The sequence below is a fragment of the Amaranthus tricolor genome, chromosome 15 (genome assembly GCF_026212465.1).
Source record: "Amaranthus tricolor cultivar Red isolate AtriRed21 chromosome 15, ASM2621246v1, whole genome shotgun sequence".
Classification (NCBI taxonomy): domain Eukaryota; kingdom Viridiplantae; phylum Streptophyta; class Magnoliopsida; order Caryophyllales; family Amaranthaceae; genus Amaranthus; species Amaranthus tricolor.
The window spans coordinates 549,726-573,054 of NC_080061.1; the positions used below are offsets into that span (position 1 = coordinate 549,726).

Here is a 23,329-nt window from a genome sequence, read left to right on the forward strand (position 1 = left end):
TTCTGTGCTAAAAGATTTATAACTGTAATCTTTCTTAAAAAACCCATGTTCTATTATATATCAAAAAAAACCCATGTCCTGTAACACTACATGATTAGTGTTTTTTCAATCCAATTCACTAAGTAACATTTATCAAATCGAGATATTAGGGTCACTAATAAAAATAAAAAGGACTAAAAATTACATTAATTTCCCCATGATTTAGTATAGGGAATTAGGGTTGTATGGTGCATCAAATTAAAAGCTTGAAAATGTAAGTTTGTAAAATGAAATAATAGTCTCGAATAGACGCAATAGAAATGGAGGAAAACATACCATATTCAACGAAGAAGATGAAATTTATGATTTGCCTTTCAGAGAATGGAGTGCATTAAGCATATATGATGATGTTTGTTGATGGCTTGCTATAATTTGATCAACAAACAAATAAACAAGTGGAAAGTGAAAAATGGCAACTACTTTATTAAAATCTGTAGAATGTTGTGGCAACTGATCCAAATCTCCCGGGCTTTTCATTCCATGCTAGATTTTTACTTTGCATGGTGGAACCTTAAAAATGTACTAGCTTTTTTAAAAGCTCAAATTAAGAATTGAGTTTTATGTTGGTTAGAATAAGTATTCTTTGTTAAGTTAAAGATTTTGAGTTCCATGATTTTCTTTGGTTTATCTTGTGATAGAAAAAAGTTCTACTTTAATTTTTCGTTCCGCTTCTAAAATGTATTTAAGAATTAAATAAATTGATGATTATTTATTTGAACTATTTTTATGAGGGACCGTTTCTCAGTGAAATGATATCAAAATAAGAATTTCATATGCTAATATTTTTATGAGGGACCATTTTGTGTAATAGCATTTACAAAGGTTTTTGAGTTTATCAAGGCCAAAACATAAGTCGAGACAATTATAAAACTAAAATCATTACTACAATCATAATCAAAATCGTATATTTACACTATGATTCAACCTTACTTGAGTCGGATAAATCAATTGATTTGGTTATAATTAGAACAATTTTTGCTGGGAGATATGTGACTAATTAACATAAGTTATAATCTCCCAAGAGAGTAGGCCCTAGCCTTTGTTCAACAAGATCAGAGTGGAACTTTTTTTTAAATGATCTCAATAGTTATTCAAATTCATGAGCTACTTTAGTCCTTCAGATAATAATCTCGATTTATTTCTAATACATATATTTACTTTCTAAAGTTCCATTTCAAATCTTTACTCTATACTTTAAATTTGTTATATTACACCCATAAAGTCTTAAATACATTTTAAATTTGTTATATTACACCCATAAAGTCTTAAATACATTTTAAATTTATTATATTATACCCATAAAGCCTTAAATACATTTTAATGTAACTAATTATAAAAAAAATATTCTAAACAAAAAGTGATCTTAAAACGAGTGTTTATCGTGCCACAAAAGAGAACAAAAATATTTATTCATAAATAATGTAGTGTCTCAATTACAAACTTACAACATCCAATTCCTACAACATATCCACAATCATCCACGATCCATGTTCCAACCGTTGCTACAGCATACAAAAGCCCCAATTTCCTTTGGTTCATTAGAGAATATTTATAACCTTATACAAGAATTGTATGACAACAGACCACTAATTTACACCAGATGGATCTAAGTTGACCTGGATAATCCAAAGTTAGTACAATACCAAACATTTGTATACCTATATACAAACACAGAATCTGAATACATATACAAGATTTTACATAATAATTGGACTGCATTGGCTTTGTTAATCGAATAACAATCTAGTTGCCTTAAAATAAATCTCCATAGATCTGTCGTACGAATCATCTCCTCCGTCTGTTTGTAAGTACATCAGGGTTGCCTTTCTTCATCATGGCAACAAATTCGTCATAATTAATTTTACCATCCTGCATAGGATAGGAGAGAATTTTAGACCAAATTGCAAACGATGCCCTATATCATAGTCTCGGGCTCTCAAAAGCAGTGGCAAACGTATGTGGGGGGGCTTAAGGGTGCCCATACCCCACCAAAAAAAGGAGAGGGGAGCAATTTAGATCAAATTGCTAACGTTGTACCATGTCCATGCCCAAACCCCACCATACAATGTAAAACAAAGAAAACCGTATAAAATGTCGAACATTGAGAACCCCATGTAATGACGAAGCCAGAACTAAAGGTAATTAAGCGCGCTAAAAAAACCAGACTATAGTTGTTCGTAGGGCTAAAATTCATAAAAGTTCCTTGCAGTTATTATAGGGAAAACTCAAAATTTGAGGGGGCCGTGGCCGAATCTTGCACCCCTAGCTCCACCTGTACGGCCCCATAGTTAATTTTGTTTAATCATCATGACAATGGCGGTTTTGCGTTCATCTAATCATCATAGTTTATTTTAAGAACCCATAATTAAAATTTTGGGTTCACCACTTCTCAGAAGAGATAGCACATCAATGGAATGACAAAAGGTGTAAAAATGATGTATGATTTATCCACTGCATAAAGAAAAAGAAGAGGGGTCATAGACAAGAGATGGTACATTATCTGTATCAACTTCTGCAATTATCTCCCTTATTGTTTTGGCGTCACCCATATTATACTTTTTCAAGGCTTGCTCCAATTCTTCCATGGTAATGTACCTAAATGATGAGAAGCAAATAAGAAAGGCATCGTTTACTAATTAGGATACAAAAATGTTAAAACAGTCCTAAAAGAAAAGTAGACACATTAGCTCTATATATGTTTAGAAACCATTAGAAAGTTACCCGCTCTTATCCTCATCAAAATACTCAAAGGCTTTGTACAGATGATCCTCCTTCTCCATTCTATTCATGTGCATTGTAGCTGTAATGAACTCCAGGTAATCGATGGTTCCATTACCGTTGACATCAGCCTGTAAATAAACTCCTCATTTTCAACATAAGAAATACACTGCTACAATGTATTGCTTTTTTGTAACACAATGTCAAGGAACTTTTTCAACCGAAAGCGTAAGTTGATGGTTGCAGGCTTGTAGCCTCAAAATATTTATATACTCTTAATCGCCCCCTCACACGAGAGCTCTATGAGGTAGAATCAATGAAAATGCAAGGGGCATACCGCATCCATTAACTGCCTGACTTCAGACTCAGAAAGTCTAGTTCCGAGCTTTGGAAGACCGGCCTTTAACTCTTCAAAGGTAATAGTTCCACTATTGTCTGTATCCATAGATTTAAACATTTCCTTCAAACCCATAATTTCTTCTTCAGAAAGATTCTCGGCAATTACCTAAAAAGAAAAGAGAGTGTCGTATGTGCTCCCGAGAAATAAACCAGAAAAATAGAAGAGGAACTCTGAAGATGATGACAAGCCTTTGAAATCTTACCCTTAGTGCTACTTTTTTTAGTTTGTTCATTGCCCTAAACTGCTTCATTCTAGTCAAAACAGCAATATCAATTGGCTTATCAGGAGCTTCTCCATCCTCTTTCATCCATGGATGATCTGCAATGCATTCAGAGTTGAATGATAAGCCTAAAGCTTAAGCTGATAATTGTAGCACGAAAAAATGTTATAAACTCTAATACTTTCTCGAAAGAAAATTTGATAGGGACAATCTGAACAAAAGTGGACAATCCCAATTCATAACCTCCCTTGCAAGCTTCAAAATAGGTGTCTTGGAAGTTGGCATTCATGTTATAGAAAATCATATTTACGTACTTAAAGCATCATGAGCTGAAAGCCTCTCCTTAGGATCCTGTTGCAACATCTTCATCACGAGGTCTTTGGCAGGGTTAGATATAGAAGGCCATGGATCTGAACTGAAATCAAGACTGCCCCGCAGAATAGAATCAAAAATTTCCTGCTCATTCTCTTCCATTGAAAAGGAAAAAAATTGAAATGTTTATTACTAATCAAAAGACACAAAAGAAGCTATATGCAAAAGGCTTCCATCACCTAGAAAGTTATAAGTGAATATGTGAACAGAGAGCAGATACTCGTAATGAAGGACAAGAACATATACCTCCCCAAAATGGTGGAACTCCACTAAGGAGGATGTATAATATCACTCCAGCACTCCAAACATCAACCTCAGCACCATAGCTACGACGTAAAATCTCAGGAGCTACATAATATGCGCTTCCAACAAGGTCTCTAAAGACTTCTCCTGTATCCGAAAGTATGACATTCTTCAGAAACTTCTATTAGTAAGACATAATAAAAATATGAAAAAGCAGGAAACAATTTCGCCAGTGTTATATTGGCATCCAGTCAATAGCTTAGTACACAAATGGAGACTAGGCAGGAGTTTTTGATGCACAATTGGATTTTGGAAGATTACAATGCCAACAAGAACATATTCATGCGCCATAAATTGTAGTATAGAACTGCAACTTGAACAAAACCAAGAAGAGGGTAATTCCTCCTTAAGTCTTTCATTGACCTTGTTCTTAAACTCCTCCTATCGTACACCTAACGCCAACTAAATGAGTTACATACTAAAACTTATGGATACGAGAACTAGATTAGTTTAAAAAGGGTCAAGCTCGTGAATTTTATCAAAGGGACGGGTTGTTAATAAGTCGAGCCGTTTTGTGGTCCACTCGATCATCCCTGAGCGCCCTAAACAACAATTCATAAACGAAACCGACTCTCAAAAACGATGAAGTTCTGCTTCGAAAGCAATTCATGTAATGTGGTTCTTTGAGCATCAATGCACAAGATGGGGCAAGGGGGCAAAATAATGAAGTTGATTTGTTTGGCAACAATTTTAAATCAATCTGGTAATACTAACAGTTATAAATTGTTGGATAGATCTTTGACATAAATGCAAATTTAGTAGAACAATCTGTATTCAAGTAAAAAGACCTCCAAAATGATTGAAATTTGAGAATGCTTCTAGGCAATGAGTTAATTGCCGAAATAAGTATGGATTTCCATAATTGCCCAATGGCCAATATAATAGTCTTAATCATTGACTCCTTTCTGACAACTCACAACCATACATGTGCAAATACAGATTCTTTGGTAGGTTCACAATTAATTAAACTTTTTTCAAAAAAGTAACACAGTATCTTAGCTCAGAAAGTTCTAAAAACTCTTTTGTGACATAACTTACCATTAACAATTCCAGATATCAGAATCCAAACAATATCAATCAACATTAAGTTAACTTTCTAACACTTGTATGTTCCAATCAATACATTAAAAATCAAACACCTAAATTCCATCTTGACTACACTATTGAAATACAATGCAAACTTCACTCAACTACTCCCTCTTCCCCATGAGTATGCTACAGCACATCTTTACATAAATATTAAGAAAAATGGTGGGGGCATTAAGGAGCAAAAATTGATAAGAATTAATGAAAATGGTGAGACACTATTCAAAATAAAAATGTTACGAATTGGAAAAAAAGAGATAGATCAAATTATGAACTGTGGCATTTTCACGGGGACAAGGAGAGTATGACTCTTTCATTGACCGTCTTTCATACCACACGTACGCTCTTATAGGTTTAAATTAAGTATCATCTCCGGTATCTCATTTTTTACACATGGCCGACTCCATACGTTTGGGATTAAGATTTTGTTATTTTGTATACTTGAATCAATTTTGACAATTGATGATTGGATACTGATTTGCAAATAGTACTATAAACTCCTAAAGCCGAATTGGTAACGAGTTTAGGATTCGCTAATTCAATTAACTTATAAGTTAACCTGGTAATATACCAATATCCTTGCTAGCTTACTCATAATATTTACTATTAATAGAAATATTTCACAAATTTAGTTATTCACTTTTATTATTTTAGTGGTTTCTCTTCCAAAAAAATAGACTCACAACTCAAAAGCCAATAATTTCACTTTTTGGTGGCTTAAAAAGCAACTAATCAAAATTTATTTCTACTCCCTCCTTTTATATCATTACATTTTCTATACACAAAAAATGAATTCATGAACATAAAGAAGTTAAATATATTTATGTTGAATCTTTCTTATTAAATACATCTCCATATATAAATTTTCATATTATATTTTTGATAATTTTCTATAAAGCATGTCTATAAATATATTAAGATTTGAATTATACGTGAGAAAATACGCCAAAAATCACATAAAACTAGCACACTGATAAAAGAAGAGTACTACTCCCTCGTATTCACCTTAATAGTCTCATTTGATTTTTAACATTGTTCATCAATCACTCTAAACTTTATTTTATTCTTAATCTATAAGTTATAACATAGTCAGGTAAAAATAATTTTAATCATCCTCATTTTAATATTTAAATAATGTTTATGGTCCCCACATGTTTTCATTAACTTTTTAAAAACATATGTTTTCATTAATTGTGTTTTCTGATAACTTTCTTTTAATATTCTTTAATGCTTATAATTTCAACTTTTCCCACCCTAAATTTATTATTCGATAAAATAATAAATTTAATTTCTAAAAAAATTCTATTTCTCCAGATTTCCGCAATAAAAAGAGTATTAAGAAAAAATAAAGAGTTCTTAATAAATAAGTGAAGTTAACAAATAAAACTTACCTGGTAAGATTTGATAGAGGAGAATATTGTGTTTTTAATTAATCTTTTTAGTTTATTTTTGTGGTATTTATATATTATGTTGATTAGTTAGAAATTTTTTTGAAAAATCTGTCCTTAAAGTCAAATTCAAAGTGAACGAACACCAAAAGTCAACCATCAATTCAATAAATCCAACCAAACAAGACCTCTAGTTTTTCACGATCTATCAATTCACAAGTCACAACTCAGAAGTAGTTGTCATGAATAAATTTAAGAACATTAAACATACCAGGCTTAAAGAATACAGAAAGACCAAAATCAGTAGCTTTCAATGGCGAATCTTCATCCGAACTCAAAAACAAGAAATTCTCAGGTTTGAGATCTCTATGAATAACACCCATAGAATGACAATTATGCACAACAGTAACAATCTGTCTAAACAATTTAGCCGCTTCACGTTCGGAATAATGTCCTTTAGCAATAATCCGATCAAAAAGTTCTCCACCGCCACACAATTCCATAATCAAATTAACAGAATGACGATCTTCATACGCACCATGAAGTTCAACAATGTTTCTATGACCAGTAAGATGATGCATAATTTGAACTTCACGACGAACATCGTCAATATCATCTTGATTGATAAGTTTGTGATTTGCGATTGATTTACAAGCGAATTTTTGTTTCGATTTTTTGTGAGTAACTAAATAGGTTATACCGAATTGGCCACGACCTAATTGACGCCCGAATGTGTATGTGGATCGAATGTCTTCAAAGGGGCGACCCAGGACCCGGCCCGCATTGGAAGAAGAAGGTGGATGGTGTGACGGCTGTGGTTGTGGCCGCCGCGGCGGGTGAGGTGAAGAAGATGATGACATGGAGGAGGGAGAATGATCGTACGGGCGGAGATAAGAGGGAGTGGAAGGTAAGCCATTACAGTTTCCCATTTTTTAGTTGGGTCGGGTGGACTGATGAGAGAAAAGGAAGAGGAGAAAATGAGGACGGAAGGAAGAAGGAGACGCGGTTTTGGGTTCGAGTCTTGGGTGGACTTGTGTCTTGTTTGTTTTTAAATTTTAATACAATTATTAACATATAGGCATATAGCTTTCATATTTTATGACGGTTTTTCAAATGAAGACGTCTTAACAGAGTAAAAATTGATAAATTTTATGGAAGTTTTGTACGATTTTAAAAATTATAATATTTTTTAAATAATTTTATAATTTTTTAAATAATTTTATATTTTTAAACTGCTAACACATACTAAAAATATGATATTAAGGCTCCTAATTTTTCGAGACCCTGCACGGTCAAACATATAAAAAACACCCATGACCTCTTTGATATTTTGATGGTGGATGTTGAAGACAAATACTTCTATGAAGACATGGTCTAATTCAACATGGTCTATAGATCTATTTTAAGTAGATGGGTGATTTCTTATTTCTTACAAAATTGTCTTCAATGATAGGAAGTCAGTGAATTATAATTCAAAAACTTTAAATTGTAATTTATAAAAAACTGATTAAAAAATTTGTATTTTGGCTATTGGTGATTTTTGTTATATTATTACTATTTTGAAAAATCTTATTGAAAAGATTAAGGAGATAGAATATACTAATTTATGAAATTGTCCTTTAAATGGGATCGAACCAAAGGGTTTAGTTTGGCTTCAAATCCATGTAGTAACTTGGTCTTTTTATTAACTTGATCAATCTAATGAGTTACGATATAAATTGAGAATATGATTGCACTGTCATAATTTATAAGTGTATAAATTTTATATTTTTAGAGTCAATTTTAATCGCGAATAAATATAATAACCCACATTATTTCTACTTTCGAAAATATTGAAACAAAGTTCCCATAGAGTTGCCTCGAGGTATTCTCACTTGAATACAGAATTTCAAGGTTATGTCATTACTCATTACAAGGCAATATGAGTGCCCACCCTAGCAAGCTATATAATCAAAGAGTGACTTTGTTAAATGTTCGTAACAACTCGATGATTATCGATCACACTCAATACATATACATATCATTTTCACATATAAGAATGTATTCAACGGTAAAACTTTAATTTAAAATAGAAACATTACATACAATAAATAACATTATCATGAGATAGAACATTTGAATTATGCATATCCCATAGTTTTTTTGTGTTTCCTCTCTCAATAAATTTTCACTTTATTTCCTTGTAAACTTGTAAAATAACTTATCAAAATGCATATTTCAGACATCGTAAAAAATATTTTTTTGATACAAGATGTGAGCATAAATTACATATTATCTAGTTAGAATATTGCTAATTCTTTTCCATGTCATTATTCTCCACATATCAAAAACCCAAAAAATTAAATTGGATTGATTGCATATTGGTTGAATTTGGCCATCTTAGAGAGTTCATCAACTATTTCAACAAGATGACCTAATTTTGCCACAAATTCAACAAGCAAAGAAGCAAAAGCAGCAAGTGATAATGCTGAACTACTCTCCAATGTCTTCATATTATGAACTATTTTTTCATTTACTTCACAATAACCACTTTCAATTACTCCAATTTGATCTAAACCATGATTAACTTCAATAATTGGACAAGAGTGTAGTTTCTTTAATTGCTTCTTCATAATCATCTTATGGTAAGAGGATTTTAATGGGCCATTTTGGGCCATATTATCCATAACTAAACCATTAGGCTTGGTATTGGGCTGGATCTCTTCAATGAAAATGGGCTTTATGTTTAGGTACAAATGTTGATTTACAGCCCATTGTAGTCGGCCCGATAAGATATGTAATTGATAAAGAATTGATGTGCTTGTTTGAAGGCTTCTTTTAACATTGTTAATGTCTTGGCCCAATAATCTCAGTAATTTTGTTGCTTCATCTGTTAATTCTGTTATCTCTTTCTTGCATGATACTCGAAGTTTGTAAGGTGCCTATAAAATTTTCATTAACAAATTTGTTAGTATAATAAATTTAGGAATTTTATTATCTTTTTATAGATAGGTTTTACACATCATTCATGTTCTCTTTGCCTTAATCTTGATTTTGTTGGTTCTTTGCAAATGATTGTTAGTTGGAAGTTCTTTAATTGTTGATAATTTTAATCAACTAAGAGTATTGAAATAATTTGATAAAATATTTATTGGATAATTTTATCTTATTTAGTTTAGAAAAAGGACTGGGTGATCTAACCATCTCATGCTAGTGTATGTAAATTAATTGGTTGAAACAACTTAATGTTATAAATCAACTAAGTTGTTTTCTAAAGGTGTTCAAAACAGACGCGACAACCCGATATTCATTCGACCATGTAACCGAATTCGACTTGACCTGATTTCAAAATGAATTTAAAATTATATAAAAATCAATGCGGACACAAGATCCAATTTTAAACCGATTTGAAATACTTATCCGAAATCAATCCAATAACCCAAAAGAACACCTCTGAGTGCTTCCACTAGTAAGTCCAATATAAGTCAATCTAATTAGTTGATAAAGTTATCAAGTCAAATTAGTTACTCAATCAATATCAGTCAAATGTCAAACATTCTCATTAACCGATTTGTGAGCTTTTAAGCCAACTATTATTATAAAACTAATAAAAAGAAGAAATTGGAGACCTGTATTTCAGAGTGCAGAATTCCATGAATGGCCATAATTTCAGAAGCACAATGCCTTAAAATGGTACCAATTTTAACGTACTGAGGCCAAGGATACGAAAATTGATTAAATTTTCCATGCGGAGGCTCCCATTTTGCAGAATTTGCCTGCAAATTATAATTAATTGACAAAAAATCAATTTGATCCAAATTATCAGTAAATAAAAATAAATAAATTGAATATATAGTGAAAATAAGGTACCAAAGTTTGAAACTTGTTAGATGAAATCAAACTCCTGCATTTTTTATATGCAGGTTCATCTGGAAACTCATCTAGAACAGTTCTCGAGAATATTGTGTTGTCTGATCCATCAATTTCCATGGATTTTTTCACACATTCTGATCAAAAATATAAAAAAGAACACATTAGAAAATGATAAATACAATTTATCACCTGAACCATAATTAAAATTTCAATAATGTAGGAAAATGTGATCTTAAACTATAATACCAACAAAAATTTTTGTTTTGTAGTCTATAAAGAATCAAATTTTGTCTCAGTTGAAAAGTAAGTACCACTAAAACAACCTTAAAATAAAGAGCTTATATTCTCATAATATATACTTCTATTAGTTAGATTGATGCGTATCTCATGATGAGATCACCTTATACAACATTTTGGTCTAATAATTCTATACATATATGAATAAGGGTCAATAAGGTGATTTCTCTCGTATATTTATTTTATTTTAAAAAATAATAAATTCCAATTTAAATCAATAAATTTAGATAAAAGCTAATAAATTTTAGTTAGTAAAATATTTACTAGGCCCGACCACCATACGTGAATGATTAGCATTAGTATGATGTTGTCCACTTTTGTCCAAGCCCACACAAATTTGTCTTTATGCACCTTTCTAGAAGGTCTCGTAACAAGTATTTGTTAACACATTCTTAGGATGTATCCTTATAATGGAGGTGTTACGTACCTTTAAGTGAATCAGCCAGCACATAGAAACTATCAACCAATTCCTTGTGCAACTCCTCCCCTGCCCAAGCAGGACATACAAGCACATTCACCAAAATAGCTATGATTCCTCCGATTGCCACCGAGTAAAGGCGGTCCGTAGCCACCTTAATAGGGTGACCTATCCGGTAGCCGGAAGCTATGATTAAACAGAACGTGAACAATGTGACCCTGAAAGCGTACTCGTGTGGTACTAGTGATGGCCATATCTTCATGAATGAAGTAATTACTCCTACATCAAAACATCCTAAAACATATAAATATTATGTCCCGTATGAGAGGTTCTATTCATATTTAACAGCATAGGGTCCAAAAAATTTAGGGGGTTTAATATTAAATTACTTAGTATCGATACAAAGTTATTAGAAAAATATGATAATTTTTAAAATTGCACAAGACATTTAAATAATTTGTCAATTTTTACTCTACTTTTGATGTCATGTGTATGATATAATTTGGATATTTTTAGATGTATTTTATATATTATTTAGCTCCATTAAGTTTGTTTTATGTTGGTTTTTAACATATGAGCTATATCAGTAAATAGCTAGTAAACTTAAAAGGAATAAAGTCAAAAATAAATTTTTTATGCGAGAAAATGTATATATATTAGAAAATTAGTTATTCTATTTTATATTTTGTATTTAAAAAAAGTTGTTATTCTCCTTATATTTTTGTCTTCATATTTTAGCGTGTAATTATTACTACAAACTTTTATAAAGAACTTACCTATAATGAATATGCTAACACCTAGGATGATAGGGACACCGATTGAGCTTCCTGTGAATAGGGCGAGTTGAGCAATAGCCATGGCTAATATGCCAGCGAATGAGCTTCCTAAAGCTCGGTTGAACCCTTTACTAAATGTCGATCCTGAAGAAATTAATTTGTTTAAACATTCGTAAATGAGATATTTAATATGTTATATATTGCATAAAAATCAAATAATATGACTTTTAAATTGTGTGCATGATATTAAAGTAATGTATGAATTTAAATAAAAAAGTGATCTGGATATTTTCATAAAAAAAATTATAGCAAAATAAAAAAGATAAATTAAAGAAAAAATTACGTAATCTCTTAAAAACATAGAAAATGTTTTATAAGTGCATCATTTTCTATGGGCATTGCAACTAAAAATAATAATGATAAGTGAATATATATGCAAGTGTACCAAAATGTCCATATGAGAAGAAAAGTTTGTGTATTGGTCTCTTGGAAAGTCCCTCCATGCGTGCGTATAGTATTAGTATTAGTATTATAAAAATGTCTTTGACACTTAAAATTGTTTATATAAGAAAATTGTGCATTTAGTCAAAATAAAATGTTTGAAAAGAAAAAATGGCGCACTTTGAAAAAACTATGGAAGAGCGAGGCATCCATTTTCCATATGGATTGAAGTTATCTTATAGAATAATGGTTATGCATATAACTTGTTTTCATTTTTATGAGTTACCAAATCAATTACACTTTATCAACTAAATAAACCGATAATCACAAAGCAATGCATGCAGGGGCAGATACAAGATCGTTAAATGTTTTCAACTGACAACTTTAAATTATATATATACATCGAAATACTAATTTTTATATTATGAAATTGGTAAGAGCTTCTTTGTATGATAGCATTTACTTATATTCAAACCTTATTATGTGCATGTTTTTTAAAGGATTTAAAAGCAATTATTCATTTATTTTTATCATCAATATTAATTATTTTCTATCTGAATCTGTCCCTGAATTCATACATTAGCATGACAGATCCAAACATATCAATGTTTACTACAAGTTGACACTCTTAACTAGACTACCAACTCGACTGATTCTGAAATGAGATCATCTTTATTGGTCGGCTCATATATATATTTAGTGCGTTAAAGTAATTACTGAAGTATGATTTTAAAGTGACCAGTTATAAAAATAGACTAATTGTATGAGTTTGTTTAATAATGAGACGGTCACATACAAGAACAGCCGTAAATAAATAGTAGGACTTACCAACAGTATATTCGAACATTATAGCAGTAGTAAGAATTGCCCAAATGAGATTATTGCCACCAAAAAACTGATAAGTAGCTGGAATTAAAACAAGCAAAGAAACCAAAAACACTGCTAAACCTACTTTAAATGGAAATATCATTCTATTTATATCATCCACATAAAACTTCCACATATTCTTAAACCATTTTCCCTTAATTTCTACATTATTTTTTGGTTCTTTGGTGGTTGTATTTTTTGTATCTTTAAATTTAGTAGGAATATTAATTTCTATATGACCTATTTTTGAAGAACCCATTTCAACATGCATTCTCAAAATAAAGGAACAAATAATGTTAAAATGGCTAGAAATGGTATTTGTATTTGATGTAAATTATATTGTTACTACCAATTATATATAATGTTGGAATATCATTTATTTATATAAAAAAAATACATAAATAATGGAAAAGAATAAGAATAAAAAATAATAATCTGGATGCTTAATACTTGGACTGAAAAAGATAGTTTACGTCAGAAAATCTTAAATATTAAAATGATAAATATGGATTTAGAATTGGAATCCCAGCTTTTATTCTTGTAGAATAACAAAAACTAGTCCCTCAAAAAAAAAAAAAAAAACAAAAACTAGTTGTTAATGAATACTATGAGCTTAATTAGGATTCATGATGAGCTAAGAAAGTTACTTTAACACCAACCATTATCATTTTAATATTATATAAAAAGGACTTACATATATTATGAGAGTTATACCTTAATGTAATCACTTCGTAAATGTCCGACGGCGGGAGTCTTTATATAAACCCTCTGATTACGTTGTGTATTTAATTTTATCACAATATTTAGTCTCTTGAAACACGTATTTAAAGATAAATGTCTATTTACCGTATTTTTAATGTCTACTTACATTATTTTTAATGTTTATTTATCGTATTCTTAATGCCTACTTTTAATATCTTAAATGTTAACTTACATCATTCTTAATGTCTACTTATAATATTTGAAAAAATATATAGTGTGCCGGTTCAATTAGAGATGATCTCTCACAAGAATTTATGTTATCACACCCTTCACATAAGAACCCTTTAGATTAGGGGTGTGGATGCAAAATTTTCACTCCACATATATAGTGCTAAATATTCTACTTTGAAATGAGGGTGATTGGTGAATACATTTCAAACTCGTGATCTATCACTAAGCTAACTTTGATATCATATCAAAAAATCAATACAACTAGAAGCTTCCAGGATTATACTCTATCACTTTTCTTATTGGACTTTCTCTTTGGGCTTATTTATTCGGCATGTAGTATCTTCGTTGTTGCACATGAGGATTAATTCTAGATTATGATTTACATAAAGAATAGAAATCTTATAAAGTGAATGTCTAAACATATTACATAAGCAGAGAGCATTAGATTCCAAGGAATAAGTATTTAACATAATGTTCAAATATGCCTTGTATAATTCAAGATTTTTTGCCACATGACTTGTGCTTCATTATTTTATGTCAATCTTCTACATAGTACTCTAAATTCTGAAATTGCCTAATAACTAATATACACCTATAAGACTCTATATTTATTTAATTTTGCACTGTACTCCCTCCACACCAATATAATTGTCCCATTTGCTTGGGCACGATTATTAAAAGTGGTGTGGAGTCCATTAAAAGGTGGTAGTTGGGTAAGTAGTGAAGGGTAATTAGTGAAAGGTAAGTAGTGAAGGGTAGTTGGGTAAATAAGGTATATGGGGGTATATTCGTAATAACTTGTGTGAACAAAGATATTTAGGTAAGATTGACAAAAATAGAAATGTGACAATTGATATGATTTTGCCAAATAAGAAAATGTGACAATTAAAACGGTGTGGAGGAAGTATAATTTAAAAAGTTTTCATATACTTGAATTATATGGTGTAAAATTAAAGGGACAATGTATCATTGTCACATAGGTAGGAGTATATATATAGCTGATGGTTAATATTTAAGGGTGAATATTATGAAGTAGAATAGATTCAATTTGTGTAAAGCACTAATAATTCACATATAAAACCATAACATCAAAATAGATGTTCACTGGTCAAGTTATGGTTTATTTAGAATGACTAAATGAGAATTGGATTCTCAATTCAATAAATAATTTAAGTTATACCTGTAAATTTTTATCCAACTTAAAAATTCAATTAAATCTATTCTGATTAAAATTCAATTTATTCAACTTATTTTATTGAAATTCTATAATTTTAAAATTTATGTTAATTTTATCCTACTTTTTATACTCAACACATACTACCAATTTTACTACATTTATACGCACTATATATTTCTTCATATACTTTTAATAATATAAATGCAACAAAATAACCTATCATATACTTCAATTGGCTAAAATCCCGTCAAAAAATTTAAATGCTATATCTTCAATTAGGAATGAGTTCGTAGATTTGATATTATCAACACAGTCAATAAGCACAATAGCGTTTGTAGTCCAACGGTTAGGATAATTGCCTTCCAAGCAATAGACCCGGGTTCGACTCCCGGCAAACGCATGGTTATTCATTTGTTTTATAAATCCAGCTTCACACAGCAAAATAATGATTTTATAGAAATTGTTTGGTATAGCATTTGGCAACATGACATTAATAATTGTAGGGTTTAAAAAAATTAATGTCAAATTTTCAAAAACATAAATCTTCAATTTTACACTTTAATTACCTGTTATATATTGCATGATTATTTAATATTCGATAATAGTATTTTGTTTTGATTTAAATTTTAATTCTTGTCATTTCTATGTAATTTTTTGTTTGGTTTAAAATAAATTAATATAATTATGGTGTATGAGTATTGATGTCTCTTTCCACAACAAAAGCGTGTTCAATTATGTCAACAATGAAAGATCATTGAAATGTCAAATTGTAAGAAAATATAAACCTTCCATTCATTATCGCAAGTGTGCTTCCACCATCAATGGCTCTTATAAAATATTTCCATTTTTAGTGCGAAAGAAGAGATAATATCTTTCTTTGTTTCTACCATTCATTTTAGGGTCTACAATTTAACACATCAGCTCTTATAATTTGACAAATGCTAAACGTAACCTTTAGTTTACACAAGTTTCAAACAATCAAATAATTAAATAATTGATATCCTCAAATTTTATTTTTATACTTACTCTATTTCATTATATTTAATACATTTTCATCTTTTACGCAATTTAATAATACTTATTTTTAATTATTTATATTTTGAACTATTAACTAAAAATAAAAAAAATATTGATATTATTAAGTAAACTATTAGACTATTCAAATAAAATTTCACTTGACAATATCTCTTGTGCATAGCGGCAACATACATATTAAACTTAAAAGATAAACAGGTACTCGTTCATAAGAGAAAAATTGACTTCCGTAGTTTCCACCTTCCAGTAGTATAACTAATATACTTCACAAATTTAATATTTGGAAACCATAAATCGAGAGAATAAACAAGTTACCCCTATTAAGTAATAATGCTTTTCAACATAAAGTATATTTATAGGGGCCAACAAAATGCCAATATTTTTTAGAAAAAATAATGTATGATTGAAATCGAATATTGTGTTAAATACCAACTCTTTTGTTTGAATAAAATTGCTACATTTTCTTCTCGTGTATATTGTGGGAGACGGAAAAGCAACAGAAAACCTCCTTAAACTCATCACAGTCAGAGAAAAAAACTTGCAAAAGCAAATCATACATAATCCAGATCAAAATTCATATTCATGAAATTAAATAGAAAATCAAAATTGCTCAGAATTAAAACTAACCAAACGCATTAATCATATGCAAAATGTACAAAGTTTAAATGTTGTGTAACACAAAAGTTCATAAACTCGAAACATCTTTATTCTGAACCTTGCAGACCACTTTAGAACAACAATCCTATTTACAAGAGAACACACATAACTGGGGCGTATCAATAAACTAATCCTTCTCCTAGTCGTAAAATTTCGTAACAATGTAGCTTAGTCCAATTGACTCGGCAGGAGAGCTTTTCATCATCATCATCGTGATAGATATAACTTGAGGAAAACTTAATTATGAAATGTCGACAACATGTAGGAAAACGGCAAGAAACATGATAAATATAGGAGAACGAACCAAAGGATAAAAATGCGCCTACAACCAGCTCTGTTGATATTCCATTGCTTTGAACGGAAGGCCAGCGTGACTGCTACTGCTGCTGCTTGGGTGGGCGTTTGAGCTAGCAAGTAATGCCATCAAACCTCCACCATGAACTCTTCCTTCAGGGGTCGGAGGTGAGGAAGGGTCTCTCTCAACACACGGGGGGTGCGATTGCATTATATCACATGGAGTCCATCTCTCTCCTCCCATTGTGTCAACGTTCATTACTCCTGCTGGAATATCGATCATCTTACTTAGGTTGATGGAATTTGGGTCCTGCAATAAAGGACCCAAAGTGATGCCCCCATGCACCCGCTTGTCCTGAATCAATGCCCCATGCATTGTACATAGACCCGTTTTCCCTCTAGCAAAAGATCCACAAGAGCCATCTGCCTCGTTGCCAAACTGTGACCCGGGTTGTCCCCAAGCACATCTTTTGCCTCCTCCATGCGCCTTGCAGAAATCAGTGCTACCTTGAGCACTTTTGCCGCAGCCTTCCTGTTTGCACCTTTTACCCCCACCGTGACGAACACAGAAATCTGTCCTTCCCCTAGCACTTTTGGTGCAACCATTAATAGCACACCTCTTACCACCTCCATGAGCGACGCAGAAAGATGTCCCACCATGCACGCTCTTCGGGCATCCAGTATAAGAGCACCTTTTTCCTCCACCATGGCCCTTGCAAAAAGGCGTACTTCCCTCAGCACCTTTGGTACACCCTTCAATAGTGCACCGCTTTCCACCCCCATGCGCTTTGCAAAACATCGTGCTTCCTTGAGCACCCTTCGTGCATGCAGGATACTGACAACGACGACCTCCACCATGTGAGATGCACAAACCTGACAAGCCTTCAGCACTCCTTGTGCAATTCTCTCTTTGGCATCGCTTCCCACCACCGTGCCTAATACATAAACCAGACTTTCCTCGAGCAGCACGTGAACAACCCTCATGACCACATCGACGCCCACCACCATGTGCAATGCAGAAATCAGTGCGTCCTTCAGCACTCTTGGTACAACCAAGAAACTCGCATCGTCGTCCACCTCCATGTGCTTTGCAAAGGGCCGTTCTCCCTTCAGCTCCCTTGTTGCAGCCAGGCCTTTGACACCTTCTACCGCCACCATGTGCAATACAAAGGCCGGAAGCACCCCTAGCTCCCTTTCCACATCCAGTAAACTGACAAAGTTTAGAACTACCACGTTGCTGCTGAGGCCGCAGCATAATCCCGGAAGTACAAGTGACTGAGCTTTTAGGCACACTTAAAGTGCTTGCTGAGACATCTGGGTTGGAAGAGACCAGATTCAATGTTTTCGGAATGGGGTCCAAAAGAAAGGCCCCTCCTGCTCCAGGACAGAGGGATGCTGGTGATGATGCATTGTCTACTTTCCAGTGAGATGAAGCTGTTTCGTTATCCACAAATTTTGTTACCCCAACAGCCATTGGCACTACCTCACACTGAGGAGCATTTGCCCCTTCGAAGATGCTAGTGATGTCTGATTCAAGAGGGCTAGTAGAAAGACTCAATTCCAAGTCAAGGTTCAGCTGTGAACCTACTCTCTTAAGACTTGAGACAGCAGCTTTCTTGGGGCTAGGAGATTTGTCACTGGTAAGGTGTAAGGTGAAATCCAAATCAAGATCCATCGAGGACTCTGCTTCAGTTTCTTTCGCAGAGGAGATTGCAGTGCATGCAGTTGCAGAACTGCCTTTGCTATCTGACGAGCTTGATGAACGGTGCAGCCCCAAAGACAATGAAGGATCAACATAAAGGCCCATGTCTCCATTACTCGATCGCCACTTCCTCTTCACTCCTTTAGATGTGGGGAAATCAGGGGCATTTGATCCAATAGGTTGTAGCCGTAATATTGTATCTGCACGATTATTCAAACCAGAACCTCCTACTAGCAATGAATCGCCCAGATTCTTAAACGCATTGGATAAATAACCAGAACCAAAACCCTCGCTAGTGCCCATGAACCAACCAAAATTGCAACAATCACTCAACAATAATCTCAGCCACAGATATCAGTCCTTCCCCCGACTTCCGGGGTTTACCTATTAACTACAAAACCTAAACTAGGGTTAAAAATACCTAAGACTACACATACAACCCCCACTAACAAACCCTGAGGTATCACAGCGGTCCATAACTTCTTGGAGAAAGGAACTAAACCACTAGGAAATTGACAGCAAGATCAGAAACTAGGTCAAACCATGTAAATATCTTACACCAGTGACCGAGAAGCAAATCATCCTGTACAGAGCAAGAAAGAACAATCTTCAAATGAGCAGTAGCTAAATAATAACAAAAACAATACAAAATTTTATATCTCAATGCAACTAAGTGGCTCCCGACTAGGGGGCATGGAATTGGATGTATACAGCATTAACCTTTTAGTACTTATACCAAGTTGTTTTTTTATTGACCCTTGCTTGCAAACATCGACTTCATATAGATAAGAAGCACACCAAATACGTGATATAATGAGTCATTTTACTATGGTCTATTATACAATTTATATTCCGATATCAAAGAACTATAAGTTTTTGACTCCATCGACTGACTAGAGTGAAAACAATAAATCCATTAAAAAAACATTACATATATCCAAATCTACACACAAGGGCAATGAATATATAAGTTACTATGGTCCATTAACTATTTGACAGATAATCACATTATTTCAAACAAGTCTCTTGCCAATTTTAGCAATACAAAGTGTCTTCAAACGCAAATATACCAAGATACATTTCCAAAAAGTACAAAATGATAGGTCTGATTAAATGAGCATGTATCAAATGGAAATCAATTATTCCAACAATTTGACATTTTCATTCTCTAACTATGAGTTATTACGCTCTTGAAATGCTACATTCCCTAATTAGATGTGTAGTGTGTATCTTTAAAGGGAAAAGTGCCTAGTTCTACAAATTGCATTTATACTATGCAAGCGAAATGGCAGTTAAGTGCTTAATGAATGTACATTGTACTATAAAAAGAATAGGGATTTGACATAAAGCTGTTCTCAATCAAACTAGACCACAACTTGCATTTAAGATAACTATAGATGAAGAGTGAACCAATATCAGGGAAAATAAATTTCCACTTTCACATTTTCCGATTTCTAGATTCAAGGCAAAGAAGAAATTACAGCAGAACTTTGAAAAATATGGAGTAATTTCCTAAAGTTCTTAACCCAGCCAAAGAAACAATATCCGTGATGCAGTCAATCATGATGACAGACCACAAAGCAACTAAAATAAAACCTCTAACAAAGAATAGACTACACAAGATGCTCGTAGAGACCCATCACACAAGATATAAGTACAAAAATCTTCTTGAGGAAGGAAAAAAAGGAATACGAACTTCTCTAATAGAAAATGCTAACTCCAACCAGGTGCTATCTAAAAGAAAATCACCAAAAGCCACTAGAAAGTCAAACAGCATGGCAACAGCAAAATCCATCAATCATATATAACAGGAACCATGGTGATAATCCATACTTTATACTGTAGTTCCCTACATCATAAAACTACTCAAAAGTGATCTATTCAATACACAAACAACAAACTTAATTTTATTTTAGAAAATATTACACAAAATCAGAGCTCATACTGAGAAAAAAACACAACAGAAAATACCAAGTGTTGATGTGGGTGTAAAAGGACGAATCAAGATGTAAGAAAACCATTCGATGACAGAAAAACACAATAAATACAGTATTTCAATCACCAACCAAAACTTCAAATGGAAGAAAAACAGTAACACAGTAGCCCGCATCACTTATATAAATAAGGAGTATTTATTACTTCTAAATTCTAAGAGATAGAAATCACACAAACCTTAAATTAGCCGATTGTTGACAAATCAATCCAAGTTCAATTCAATCAGCAACAACAAATCAAAATTCAACTCAAATCCACCAGATCTGAAACGGATTTAAATAACTTCAGCAAAATTACATAAACAACAAAAGGTTCACAAAAAAATAACAATCAGGTATAATAAAAGATTATCTGATTATGTCAAATTACAAAATTGAAAAAAGAAGTTTTAATTTATAGATTTAAAGACGAAAAATAAAACAGTAAAATCAGCTGACAAAACTGAAATTTTCTATAGCAGCAGTAATGAGAAAAAAAAAGAAAAAAAAAAAAGTATTCACATCAAATTTCGTTCGTTCAAGATATAAATGCTAAATTCATAGCAAAAAATTTGAAAAATAATCAACAATCAAACAATCAGAAGAAATGGCACAAATCAAAAAAATTCAAAATTTTACGCAAATAAAACTCTTATTAGTAAAATCCGTAACACAAAAAATTATGAATTCAGATATCAAACTGACAAATCAAAATTGAGAACAAGCAAAATTTCAAAGTAAAAAGACAAAAAAATTAATATTCAAGACGAATGAAAAACGAAATATCTAATGATTAACCTGTAGAATTAGGTTGAATTCATCGGCAAAATGGAGAGAGAATGAAAAGAGGGGGAAATTAGGGTAAATGGCGCCGGCGGAAAAGAAGAGGTGTAGAGGAGGCGGAGAGGGAAAAAAAAAGGATATGGAGTAAATATTTTAGTGAGAGAGTTTTTTTTTTTTTTTTGAAATGTAGTGAGAGAGTTTTAGAGTGGACCGTATAAATTTAGTGGATCGTCGTATTTTTGCGTTTTTTTTCTTCTTTTTTCAGAAATTACATTACTTTCTATGCTAATCAACTAATCTATATATATCTTTTAAATACTTATTATATTCCCTTTTTTGAGACTATTATTTACGAAGTTTATTTTACATATTACGATTAATGTGTAAGAAAAAATATATTTGAGTGAAATTTTTTTAAATTGTCTAATTGCATATTTTTATAATATTGATATTGATAATAACTTTTTATACGTATAGTTTAATATATATAAATGATCAAAATAACGCATTGAATTGCATACAAAGTCAAATGTAACAAGTATAGCATAACGGAGAAATTACATTTACTAACAAACACCGAATTTTGCATCTTTTACTAAAAGATTTTTAAATTGATCACATGTAATATTATAAAAATATTATCATATATAGCGTAGAATTCTTATGTTTGTTTATATGATTGGTTAATAGAAGAAACTAGCTTGAATCTCATATTATAATTTAAAAATAATTAAATAATTTTTTAAATATAAACAAAATTAGTTTACATGTATGAATTTGTTATTTGTTAACTATAATAAATATAGAGAAAATAATGTTTAATATGTAAGAGAAATTAAACGTATCACTTTACATTTTCTTATGCATGTAATATAGAGTATTATAGTAATCACAATTTAATCTTTTGAATATCTACTTTTATGTATAATTTTGTATATATAATATAAATATATAATATATATTGTCTTAATTTTTTAAACTCATGAGTGTTTTTGTGTATTTTTGATGACTTAAGGGAAGATATTTCATAAATGATATTTTCAATAGATGTAGTAGTGTAGGAAAATTTTATTGATCGAGTAATTAAATAAAACATATGTATGACGATTGAGAATTCTTACATCTTCTGAAGATATAAAATATTTAATATGACATTATATATAACGTGACAACATTAAACATTTCTTTTTATATGAAAAACACATATTTTTTTATTTGAATCACGTATCATACAATATTAATAAAAGAGTTGAAAATGACAAATGACAAACCCTTATTATTTTTTCAAATGAATTTATTAAATAGGTTAGAATTGATTACTTGGCACTTTATTATCCTAAATTAACATGATATTTTTCATTATCTTATTAGCTGATATTTTTTAAAATATGCTAGTCAAACTTTAATATTCTTCTATAATTTGCTTACGTTATTAGTTGATATTTTTCCTTTTATATTCTTATATTAGTTTTAAAATAATCCTGTAAATTATTTGATTATTTGATTGATTGATGTTCTAGTATGGTATTTGTATAAATATGAATATTATTTTTATTAATTGAATTTAGTATACAATTGACTATTATAACCTGATCAAT

General features: G+C 31.6%; 3 protein-coding genes and 1 non-coding gene across 6 annotated transcripts; 1 reads left to right on the plus strand and 3 right to left on the minus strand.

Moving 5' to 3' along the window:
• Nucleotides 1-1,399: 1,399 nt before the first annotated feature.
• LOC130801575 (calcium-dependent protein kinase 1-like) lies at nucleotides 1,400-7,574 on the minus strand. Of its 2 annotated transcripts, XM_057665449.1 has the most exons (8): nucleotides 6,798-7,574; nucleotides 3,996-4,139; nucleotides 3,692-3,844; nucleotides 3,360-3,475; nucleotides 3,095-3,262; nucleotides 2,761-2,888; nucleotides 2,535-2,634; nucleotides 1,400-1,908 (listed from the first exon to the last, which is right to left on the minus strand). In XM_057665449.1, the coding sequence occupies exons 1-8, from the start codon at nucleotides 7,453-7,455 to the stop codon at nucleotides 1,825-1,827; spliced, it is 1,551 nt and encodes a 516-aa protein (XP_057521432.1). In that variant the 5' UTR covers nucleotides 7,456-7,574; the 3' UTR covers nucleotides 1,400-1,824. The 2 variants fall into 2 exon arrangements, with proteins under 2 accessions (XP_057521432.1, XP_057521433.1); XM_057665450.1 differs by lacking the exon at nucleotides 3,692-3,844.
• Nucleotides 7,575-8,742: 1,168 nt separating this feature from the next.
• LOC130801424 (aluminum-activated malate transporter 9-like) lies at nucleotides 8,743-13,485 on the minus strand. 2 transcript variants are annotated; one of them, XM_057665284.1, is made up of 6 exons: nucleotides 13,139-13,485; nucleotides 11,870-12,013; nucleotides 11,103-11,372; nucleotides 10,376-10,512; nucleotides 10,135-10,281; nucleotides 8,743-9,447 (listed from the first exon to the last, which is right to left on the minus strand). In XM_057665284.1, the coding sequence occupies exons 1-6, from the start codon at nucleotides 13,446-13,448 to the stop codon at nucleotides 8,866-8,868; spliced, it is 1,590 nt and encodes a 529-aa protein (XP_057521267.1). In that variant the 5' UTR covers nucleotides 13,449-13,485; the 3' UTR covers nucleotides 8,743-8,865. The 2 variants fall into 2 exon arrangements, with proteins under 2 accessions (XP_057521267.1, XP_057521266.1); XM_057665283.1 differs by having other exon boundaries at nucleotides 11,103-11,387.
• Nucleotides 13,486-15,615: 2,130 nt separating this feature from the next.
• Nucleotides 15,616-15,687, plus strand: TRNAG-UCC (transfer RNA glycine (anticodon UCC)). The gene has a single exon. It is a non-coding gene; the product is annotated as a tRNA-Gly (tRNA).
• Nucleotides 15,688-16,966: 1,279 nt separating this feature from the next.
• LOC130801782 (uncharacterized) lies at nucleotides 16,967-21,933 on the minus strand. The gene is made up of 3 exons (XM_057665662.1): nucleotides 21,747-21,933; nucleotides 21,148-21,233; nucleotides 16,967-19,558 (listed from the first exon to the last, which is right to left on the minus strand). Exon 3 carries the CDS (start codon nucleotides 19,276-19,278, stop codon nucleotides 17,302-17,304), a length of 1,977 nt encoding a protein of 658 aa, XP_057521645.1. The 5' UTR covers nucleotides 19,279-19,558; nucleotides 21,148-21,233; nucleotides 21,747-21,933; the 3' UTR covers nucleotides 16,967-17,301.
• Nucleotides 21,934-23,329: the final 1,396 nt, after the last annotated feature.